This window comes from Akebia trifoliata, chromosome 3 (genome assembly GCF_017979445.1).
Source record: "Akebia trifoliata isolate Shusen 1 chromosome 3, ASM1797944v1, whole genome shotgun sequence".
NCBI classification, from domain to species: Eukaryota; Viridiplantae; Streptophyta; class Magnoliopsida; order Ranunculales; family Lardizabalaceae; genus Akebia; species Akebia trifoliata.
The window spans coordinates 30,501,964-30,513,262 of record NC_141377.1 but is presented as its reverse complement, the minus strand read 5'-3'; the positions used below and the strand labels follow the sequence as shown (position 1 = coordinate 30,513,262).

At 32.4% G+C, this 11,299-nt stretch overlaps 1 protein-coding gene across 2 annotated transcripts; it reads right to left on the bottom strand.

The window, feature by feature from the left end:
* Positions 1 to 523: 523 nt before the first annotated feature.
* On the bottom strand, positions 524 to 5,693 carry LOC147406338 (purple acid phosphatase 3-like). 2 transcript variants are annotated; one of them, XM_086434294.1, is made up of 7 exons: positions 5,437 to 5,691; positions 3,166 to 3,322; positions 2,961 to 3,068; positions 1,944 to 2,071; positions 1,708 to 1,836; positions 963 to 1,030; positions 524 to 872 (listed from the first exon to the last, which is right to left on the bottom strand). In XM_086434294.1, the coding sequence occupies exons 1-7, from the start codon at positions 5,632 to 5,634 to the stop codon at positions 659 to 661; spliced, it is 1,002 nt and encodes a 333-aa protein (XP_086290420.1). In that variant the 5' UTR covers positions 5,635 to 5,691; the 3' UTR covers positions 524 to 658. The 2 variants fall into 2 exon arrangements, with proteins under 2 accessions (XP_086290420.1, XP_086290421.1); XM_086434295.1 differs by lacking the exon at positions 2,961 to 3,068 and having other exon boundaries at positions 5,437 to 5,693.
* Positions 5,694 to 11,299: the final 5,606 nt, after the last annotated feature.

Here is an 11,299-nt window from a genome sequence, read left to right as displayed (position 1 = left end):
CAAAAATTAAATAAATTACAATTCCACATCCTTATAATCAGGTTAGATAGTTTTCTACATAACAAAAAATATCCCTGTTTTATGCTATTTTTAAAATCCTTTTAGTTAATATTTTAAATTTAAAAAAAAAAAAAAAAAAATTCCTTATAATACATGTGCATTTACCTCCTAATATGATATAAGTTATATATAAGAACTGGTCGGATCAAGGGTTATTAAACCCTAGTCTGTCTGTATTTAAAGAGATGAAAATTTTTAGCTTAATTTACATTTGTAGAGTCAAGATCAAGGCTCGAACCCACAATTTTCTAGCCAAGCCAAGCAAGGATAGAGGGTCAATAAGGTCCAATTGATAGCCCTAGCAGTGAATTACCACCCCCTTCAATTACATATCGTCTTTCCTCTTCTATCCTCTTTTCAATAATTCTCTTCTAATTTTATTATTTTTTCTCTTTTATAGTCTAATCCAAAACGGGGATGCCTACTATGGGCAAACTCTTGCACTTTATAAAAGTGAAGTATCTAAAACTTATAAAATAGGCTTTTATATTAATTATAAAGATCCATCTAACCTTACATAACTTCCGATTTTGTAACTAATGTGCAACCCCACACCACATGCTACCCACTAACATATATAGATATTGTGTGTACTTCTCTACATGGTTAAGTACATCTGTTTGATGGCATTAAATTTGTGTAAAATTGTGCCAAAAATATCGTAGTAGGTGATGTGGGCATCATTTGGAGTCAATTGTACTGTCATGAAACCTTGACCATCATAATAGAACTTAACTTCATCTCTGTCAAATCCTTTAATTTCACCCTTCCAAGCCTTTGAACCTCCTCCACTTGTTAGAAATTGGATCGGACTTCATAAGAAAACCAAAAACCATTAGAAAGGCCTACCAACCCATTTTTAGAAGAAAAAAAGAATTTATTGAATTTGATGTATTATGTACCTTGTAGTGCTACTGATGTGTTCTAGGCAATGGTCATGCCCATTTATGTAAAAATCAACATTATTAGCCTGGAAAAAAAAAATCATAATGACAAGGGTGTCAAAAAAGAATTTTGAAATGTTAAAGTAACATTAAAATGTACATCGATTTTCACATCGCTGACAAGGATGTATATGCGAAACCATAGATGTTTTTCATAGAGATACGAGTGAAAAAAACGTCGATGAAAAGCATCTATAATTATCTGTGTACCTCCAAATCAGTAATGTGAGAATCGATGTACATTTCAATGTTACTCCAACATGACTCAAGATTTTTTTTTAACGGTTTTGGATAAGTTGTTTAAATAATATTTGACCTTAATAAGGCGTGGATGATAATTATGAGATTTATTAAATAGAGTCGTGCTGGAGTGACAACATCTATGGTTATGCACGAACGTCCACATCAGAAATGTAAAAACAGCTGTCCTACTAATCATATTCTCTTTTTGGCTTCTAGCTTTTGTGAAAGTAGGGACAGAAAAAGAAATGGAAATGACCCAATTCATCATAATACTTAGTTACTAAAATGCCCCTTATTCTCTTTCTTCGAAGTTCAAACATCTCTCCTAAGGACATTATGGTCAATTAAGCATAAACTAAGGACACACGACTTTTGGAAGTGCTTCTAAGCTTGAAAAAACACTTTTGAAAAACTGTCATCAAAATCAAAAACACAATTCTTATAGAAATGATTTAATTACCTCCAGAATTGGAAGAAGTTGGTTTACGAGCTCTTGAGTGTCTCCATGAGTACCCACGCTTCTCATTGTATGGTGACCAAGTACAATCTTCCACTTGGCAGTTGACTCTCTCAACCCCGAATCAAGATCCTATTTCCACATCATTAAGTTAATCCATTCTCATTGATATAAGGGTTTGGTTCTTAAAATTAATTTTAATCCCATAAATAATATGATAATATTAAATAGTTAATTACCTGTAGAAGGTTACGAATGTATTTATTTCGAGGAAGCACACCACTCCAGTCATATGTATCGTCCTTCGGGTTTGTAAAATACTTGTCTACAAAAGGAGTTGTGTCCACGAAGAAAAACTCCACAATTTCTAAAAAAAACAAATATAGAACAAGTATATTAAAAGAGTTGTGTTGGAGTGACCTCAAGATTGGACCTCATATCACACATCTTGATCTGAAAGTATATAGAAGTCATAGATGCTTTTCCACATGTATCTCGAGGAAAAGCATCTATGGTTCCCATACACTTTCATGTCAGAATGTACGATGTGACGTCCAATCTAGAAGTCACTTCAGCAGTATAATATTAAAAACGCATAAGAAAAGAAATGAAAAAGAGAAACGGTTGTGGCACAAAAATGATCCAAATGCATTTGTAGGTCCTCTTGCCATTTTGTTTTTACACAAAATCCCAAATTTTCCTCAACCTATAGGTCTTTATGATTGCATGTGAAAAATAGTCAGGAAAATGGATTTTCTTAGAAAATGCAAATTTCGTGTGTGATTGCACATTTTCAATGGAAAACCATTCCTACCAACCCCCAAGGAAAATGATTTTCCTCCCTCTTAATGTTATTCTCCCACTATAAACTTGACCTCCAAAACTAAAAATCAACTCTCTTTTAGACATTTTCCTAGTTACAATCAAGCGCTTAAATTCTTTTTCTCGTGACTATTTTTACAAGAAATTCTTTGTTTTCTTTTCCTTGAAAACAAATTCCTTGTACCCGAAAAAAAGCCTCTAGTTTAAAAAATTTAGTTGCCATTCTTGAGAAGAATTTTTTAGAAAACTAATCAAAGGTTTTTGACAAGAGATTGATGCTAGGCTGAAGAGAATAACTCGAAAAAATATTTACCCTTCAAGTTTTAAGACAAATAGGCATTTTGGGCATTTTATGTTAAGCTCTCATGGAAGACTCTGGTCAAAAGAGGGGAACCTAAAAATTATCTAAAAACTTAAGAGGAGAATTAAATCACCAGCGTTAACAACGAAAGATCTCATGCAAAGCCATCTGTTATCGATTTTCCTAAGGATAGGACTCAGTTGTGCTTCGACATCACCCCTATAGTCATGGTTCCCCAATACTGCAACAAATTCATATATTTCAAATAAATTATTTTCTAATTCAAAGTATTTAGATAAATATATTCTATTAGGCCTTTGGAAATTATAGTAATTTACCATTGTACCATTGCTTTTGCAAGCCTTTAGCTGTGTATATTTTGGTGAATGATTCCTCAAATGCTGGATCATCAACACCCGTCAATCCATCGTCGTAGAAATTATCTCCAGTTGAGACAATAAAATTTATGTCTAACTTCTCTCCAATATTTCCCATCTACAACAATTTAGATGTTTAAAAAAAATACATCCATCATCCAAAAGGATATAAAGATTGAGGAAGATATATGTTGACCATATCATCAAATCTTGATGGTTAAAGTGGATGTATACTTCTGAAGTGCCTTGTAACAGATATATATCATTTAAATTAAAAGAAAAAGTTTAGTAAAACAAGAACAAAAATCAACATCTAAATAAATTGGGTGTAAAAAAGATGAGACGTTGAGATGGATGAGTGAGAAGATTAGAAAATGTAAGATTAAAAAGAATGAAACAATGTAGGAATAGCTAAAATAGGTGTTTAAGAAAAATTAGAGTATGATGGTTTGGGGCATGTTCAATGAAAGGATGATTACAATCCTCATTAGAAGAAATATTCAAGTTGAAGATTCTAAAAATACAAGTTCTAATCTCAAAAGAACGTAAATTGAGATAATGAAAACAAATATAAACACTCTTTCAATAACAATAGATGTGGTTATTACGGACTAAGTAGAATTATGGAACATGATTCGTTTAGAAAACCCTAATTCCTTAGATAAGGATGACAATGATCCGGATCTGGATCCGGTCACCTGTGAAAGATGAATCATGGAAAAACACATGACCCAGACAATTCAAACAGGAAATTCAATGGTTGGAAGGTTTTTCTTTTAGAGTGAATTACCATTTTGTGAGCTGAAATAAGTTATTTACGATTCCGACTAATTGTTCATTTTAATTACCAAAACTGAATGATTACTTTTTCGTAAATATCCCTTTTTTTTAAATATTTTTGAACATTAATGATTGAAAGTTTTTATATTCTCGCAATAAATATTTTGAGAATACATATGCGAATGCACATGCCACCTAAGGGTAGGGAGATGATTGTAAGCATTCCTAGAAAAAGTTGAGATGATTTTTTTTTTTTTCTGTAAATCAAAAAGCTGAGTAGAAATGCACTCTCTCCGAAGAGAGAGTCACATCAAGAGTTACACATTGTTCCATTTTGATTGGGATGGGTTGTTATAGCTGGTCCACATTGTTTTGATGTCAAGGAAAAGCAAAATGAGTTTTCTATAATAATACTATTTTCAAAAGAATAATGCTGAAGTGACCTCAAGATTATACCTCATATCCCACATCCTGACGTGAAAGTGTGCAGGAACCCTATATGCTTTTCGATGTGAGGTACAATCTTGAGGTCACTCCGGCACGACTCTTCCAAAAATACTATTTTCGAACACAGTATTTTAAAATTGGAAAAGTTGATTAACCCACAAATCCCTCTTTAACTATTGGTAAAATTAACAAAAATAATTAAAAAAAAAAAATGAAATTAATCAATAATAAATAAATTAAAACTATCAACAAAGATTTCCAAGTTGAATCAACTAGGGACAGTTAGGGGGTCAGCTCAGATGGGTTTTGAGACATCCTCTTGTTTAGCTACCCTTTTATATCGATCAAATTTATATAAATATTTTTTTTTTCTTTTTTGGGTTGTGTAGTTTGATCAAACTCCCAAGATCCAAGTGGAGCATATATCAATAAATCAAGCAAATAAGCTGAATTGATAACATTAAAAAAATCAATTACAAAAAAAAAAACTGACCTATGGTCTCAAGACATCATTATTTTTAAATCCTGATTTTACATTTTATCTCGCTTACAAATGATATCGAGATGACTTAAGCAAATGATCATCAAATAAGAGTTGTTGTTGAACTAGGACTATGCAACGATCAATTCATCTTCTACAAAAGAGGTTGAGTCCCATTAAACAGATACAAAAAATCGCTTGAATTCTCTGAGTTTGCTAGGCATTCTTTGGGTCTCCATCTAATTTCCTATGTTGAAAGTGTTGAAATTTTGTGATCGTTCTAGAAACATTGGCATGATAGATTATTTGATCTTTTTCTAGGCTAGTGACGATGTGACATGATGATTCCACTATGTCTAAGAGGCATGCACTGATGCACCAAAGTCTAACACTAACACCATGACTTCAAATGACAAGTAGAAAAGACATTAAAAAATGTAAAAAAAAAAAAAAACAATAATTTAAAGTCATATATATTAAAAGGAAGGCAATTGAAGAAGAGTTTTTATGTGAGAAATCTAAACCTGAAGAGCTACTTGGGATTGGTTATAAGTTCCTCTTCTTCCCCAATCTCCAACCACCATAAAGCTAAGAGACCCATCACCTTTGATAGGGTGTTCCAACCTCTGAAGCTTGGCACAAGTACTAGACACCAAACAAAGACACAAAATAGCTATCAAGACAAGGCACATAACCATGGATTTCTTATAAAAACCAGCCATGGTTCTCTGATCACTCTCAAGCCTCCAGAGTTCTCCCCAGTTTGGGCTTTTAATGTTAGAGCATTTTATAGGCTATATTTAGTTGTTGCAAACCACTGGAGAGAACGTCTTCTCTAGGGATAAACACTACAAGATCTTCTCGAGATTCGTATTCCTAATTCCCGAGGATAATCTAACAGACTAAACTTAAGGAAGAGGGTAAGGACAACAATAATTCTTAAAAGTAAGCTCATAAGGCCTTTCCTCACCAGATACCACCTATTTCGGTCTAGTTTAACCTGAAAGCTTTGTCCTTGTCAGTTGATTAATTAATATTTTAGATACACGTGGCACATATTTAGTGGATGATAAGTTCCATCACTCAATCGATAGGTTTGATTGTTTGTTCATAATAATGGGAATATTTTACAAGCGTATTAGATTCCATATAGAAGGTACAAGCATCAGAATATTCTCTATCGATAAATCTCAACTGAGTCGACTCAATTTGTTGATTTGAGAGTCGATTTAAGCGACTCAAATAAAATATACACATATTTAAAAATACATTTTATTATTTAACATAAATAACGATGTTTTTCTTAAATCTTTACCAAAATATTAAACATAGCTACATGACTCGGTGGTATTTCTACTAGCTCAGTTCAACACGTAAAAGTGATTATATTTAACTACTGAACACGTGTTAGGGTAGTTGGTACTTGCGGCACGCACAAGCAAAAGAATAAAAAATAGAAAATTCGATACATGAATTAATTGGGCATGTTGGTTCCACTGAGTCTCAAGAGGAAGTCGTCTTAAAATGCAATCAAACAATGTCAATTTGACTGAGTTTTGGATCAATTCGACAAATTTCAAGACTACTGTATCGATTACTTTTCTATTTTTTTAATCTCTAAAACGGCTTATTTAATGTAGGGGTGGCAATTGGTCGATGTGCTGGGTTCTTAGAAACAAAATCACCATATTCTTCTAATTCTGATTCTTTGTCGATTTTGATTTTGAACCAACCAACAAAAATCACAGGTATACCCATTGATTTCGTGTCATGGGGAGTCGTTTTTTCCGTGTTAAATTAAAACAAATCTCATTAAGTACAAAAGCATAAGTTGTTTGTTTGCGAGTTTCATGCAAAACGTAAAACAAATAAAGTTTATATATGTGACATGAGATGGCCCACCCTTAAAGGGGTCATATTCCTAGTGCAAACGAATTTTCCAAGCACCTTCCTATATTTACTTTTACGATACCACCGGCCCATCTAAACTCCAAAACACGTCAATTTTATTTTTCTCTCCACCCACCACTCCTCTTCATTCCTCTCTCTCTCTCTCTCTCTCACAGAAAGTTACTGTGACCGACAGTGCCCGGATTAGAGTAAAATTTTATTGAGTCCTAACCCAATTCTATAGACTGATTGTATGTTAGATCAGTCTTAAACCTCCTTCGGTCAGCCAACCCAAACTCCACCCTAATGGACTTAAATTCAATTTTTTTTTTTTAACTTTATAAAAATTAAGTTAGTGTAGTTTTTATATTTGTTTGATATTATTTTTATTTTATTAAAATAGAAGTCCAATCTCCATCATAGTAGAAAGGAAGATTTTATTAAAATTATACACCTAAATATATATATATATATATATATATATATATATATATATATATAATGTTGGGCACCCTACTATTTACCCTACATTTTGCCTTATATGTTATGTGCTACATGGGTTAGAAGGTTTTGAAATGGACTGATTTTTTGTGAGGATAATCTCTATGATGAGAAGATCATCCTCTCAAAAAATCAGTCAATTCCGTAACTTCTTGCCCCATGTTTACAAGTTGAAGAATCGTGGACCGTCTATTTTTTGTAAACCACTTTTGATGGGGTTAGAAGTTTTGGAATGAGCTGATTTTTGGTGAGGATGGTCTTCTCACTATAGAGATCATCCTCATCAAAAATCAGCCCATTCCAAAACTTCTAACCCATGTAGAACAAAACACATAGGGCAAAACATAGGGTAAATAGTAGGGTGCCAAACATGCCGAAGATCTCATGGAGACATTAGCATTCTGCAACACTTTTTTTTTTCAATAATACACCTATTCATTTTATCATTTAATGAAAAAGACAAAGGTATTTTAGTTTTTTTTACATAATAAATGATTATTTATGTAATTAATACTTATCTCTTTTATAATAATTGTTAAGGGCATTTAATCTTTAAAATTAAATGTCTTGTTATAATAAATGATTTGATAATCAATGCAAACAAACATTTATTGTGTAAAAGATCAATATAATTCTATTTGTTTTCACTAATAAACAAAATGAATAGGGGTATTGTTGAAAAGGGAAAGAGTTGGAGAATGCAACGTCCCCACAAGGTCTTAAACGTTAACATTCCCCTATATATATATTCGAAGGCCCTAAAGAGAGCCTAACATTGTGCCAAACATTTTTTTAATGTATAGGTTAGAACTTTCAGAATGGGCTGATTTTTTGTGAGGATGATCTCTATGACGAGGAGATCATCCTCATAAAAAATCAGCCCATTCCAAAACTTCTAACCTCATCAAAAGTGGTTTATAAAAATTGGACGGTCCACAATTCTTGAACTTGTAACCTAAGGTTAGAAGTTTTGGAATGAGTTGAATTTTGGTAAGGATGATCTCTTCACCATAGAGACCATCCTCACAAAAAATCAGCCTATATTGAAACCTTTAACCCCTATTTTCAAAAATGTTTGGCACAATGTTTGATTCTCTTTAGGGCCTCCGAACACTTCCCACACACACACACACACACACACACACACACACACACATATATATGTGTGTGTGTAATATAGTAACAGAGTACAATTAAACACTATTAGGCCCTAGTCTAGATCTGATTTTATGGGCTAAATTTAACCCTTCTTTTGCGGACTCAAGATCAAGGCCCTAGCCCATTTGACAACCTTGTAGTGAATCACCTTATCACATCGACTAATTTAAGATCTAACATGACGTTAGACAAATATTTTAAAAATCTCGAGTTTGAAACCTTTTGAAATAAAATAATTAATTTTGAATTTTAGATATATTCTTGTTTTTTGATCGACAAGCCTAGTTTTAATGAGTTAAGTAATTGGGTATTGGAGGATTTGTTTCGCGTATTGTCACCCAAAGTTCTTACCAACTAAGTTAGCTGACACCTACAAATTTAGATATTTGTAATCTATTTAAACTGTGATTTTATTATTGAGCATCTACTAAGCCACTTTATAACAAAAAATTATAATTGTGAAATTGATCTTTTGCCATTGCTTTCTACCTCGAAATAATTAATGTGTAGGCTTTGATTTGTTAAAGATGGGTGTTTTCCTTATTTGTTGCTCTCGAGACATCAATGTGATACTTGTTAAAGAATCTTTAAAAAAAGATTATTTACCCTTATCCATCTTCGACCATTTATAGCGTCTATTTCCTTAAATCTTAGTTTAGTAGTTTCCTCAAAATACAATTCCGCCCTAATCATTAAAGGATTTAAAACTTTCTTGATCCATGTAATCTCAGTTGACAGTTTCTCTACCCCTACTTGTCACAAATCTCGAGGTGGCGATTTTATTTGTGAATATGGTATTTTTTTCCAATAAATACCTCTCCTTGTTTTGTCTTTTAGTAAAAAAAATAAGGGTGTATTGATCTTTTACACAATACATGCTTGTTTACATAATAAATACTATCAACATTTAAGAATTTTGAATTAAATATATTTTGTAGTAAATGTTTTGGCAATCAATACCAACATAATAAATGCATTTATTAATGGCATAATAAATATATTTATTATGTAAAAGACTAACATGACATTGTCTTTTTTCACCAAAAGAGAAAACGAGGAGGGGTATTATTAAAAAAAAAAAAATTGTTGGACAACGCTAACGTCCCCATAAGGTCTTAGACGTTAGCATTTCCCATATATATAAAAAGAAGGTGATGAAGGTGGTTAGGTTTAATATCCATTACTTTAGGTAACTTTCATTTTAACTTGAGCATTGGAAGGTATTTGGCAAGTGTCACATTGGTGCCCCAACTTAGTAAAAGAATACAGTTTTACCATTAAATCTAGTGTTGAGGTGTAGATACATGATGTTCAAATGGTTTTGACCTCATTTACGTGAGTTTAAAAGTGGTCACCATTCAAAGAGTTAATGTGTGAATGGATAACATAAAAGATATTTTGAAATTTATTTTTTCAAGCAAATAGTGATTCAAAACTGATCTTCACGTAGAGGTAAAGGGTAAAGAGGTTTGGTTGTAGGATGAGTAAGGTATTAGGCACCTTGTCTCATCGATCCAAGAGTTAGCCAAAGTGAAATAGAAAATTATTTGTTGGGGATTTTTGGAAGTTAAAGGAGATAATAGAAGTTAAGAATTAAACGTACTATAGTTCGACCTATAAAATTGGCAAAAATGGTCAATAAGTAAGCCATATACGAAAGTACATACTTGTTGAAAAATTTGTAGATTTGAGACTTTAGTGCAAATCCACTTGGATTTTTCGGCCTCCAAGCACTCACCTAACACTTATAGATTCACTAAGGAGTATATTTTTGTTAGTTTGGTCCTTGGAACATGTCCATAGGTTGAATATATCCTTGATAGGACTAGTAATGATCCAAAATATACCCAATTTCCAAACCAATCTGATCTAGAAAACCATGAAAAAGTGGATTTTCGGATCAGATTCGAATTGAAATATGAAATCTGATATGATTTCGGATCGGATTTGGATGTACCCTAATCCACCCCAAAAAAGATCCAATCCAAAACTTATTTTAGTATTTTTTATTTATTATTAATATAAATACATATAGAAAAAGAAAACACATTTTGCTTTTTAATTTTCCCTCTCATGCTACCTATTATCATATGGGCTACATCTGTCTAACTTCTCTTCCAAAGTTCTCCATCATTCTTCACTAATTGACTCTTTCCTCTTATGCATGCCACCACCAATACGTCGGAAAAGAAATCGACAAAAGACGATCAATCAGGCCAATTTCTCTCTTTCTCTCTCTCTGAACTTATGTGATAAAGAGAAATAAAAGAATAGATGAAAATCTTACATATAGATTTCTTGTTGGTGAATAATGAAACTAAGGACAAAAAGAAAGAAGACTAATAAGAAATTTTGTCTGATCACAAAAAATGCATATTCCCTTCCACACAACACCTACTAATCAAACCTCTTCTCCAAAACCCGTCTCTTATTTTTCTCTCATTCATCACCTCTCCAACCATCTCTTACATAAGTAAATCAATTAAATTAGTATGTCTTCTAATAATATTCTAAGTAAAAAAGGAGATTAATCCAACATACCTAACTATTGCATTTTTGTTACAAAGACTCCCTTGGAATTCTATGACTCTAAGGGAACTATGAAGGTTGTTTACCACCAAACCTTACTCTATCAAGAATGTTACCCAGTAAACCTTGGAGTGAGGATCCACTTCATAAAAATTCAAATGATGTAGTTAACTTTTTATTTAACATGCCTTAGAGTGGATCCTAACTGAATCAAGTTGTGGCATCCAAAATATGATCTGATACCACAAGGTTGTAATTGAAAAAATTCTAAGAATTAAAAAAAAAAAGGTTAATTTACACCAATGAATT

Coding starts and splice junctions, on each gene's coding strand:
- LOC147406338 (XM_086434294.1), bottom strand. CDS start 5,634: ATGGCTGGTTTTTATAAGAAATCCATGGTTATGTGCCTTGTCTTGATA. Junction 3,323..5,436: donor AATCCCAAGTAGCTCTTCAG/GTTTAGATTTCT, acceptor AAATTGTTGTAG/ATGGGAAATATTGGAGAGAA. Junction 3,069..3,165: donor GCAAAAGCAATGGTACAATG/GTAAATTACTAT, acceptor AATTTGTTGCAG/TATTGGGGAACCATGACTAT.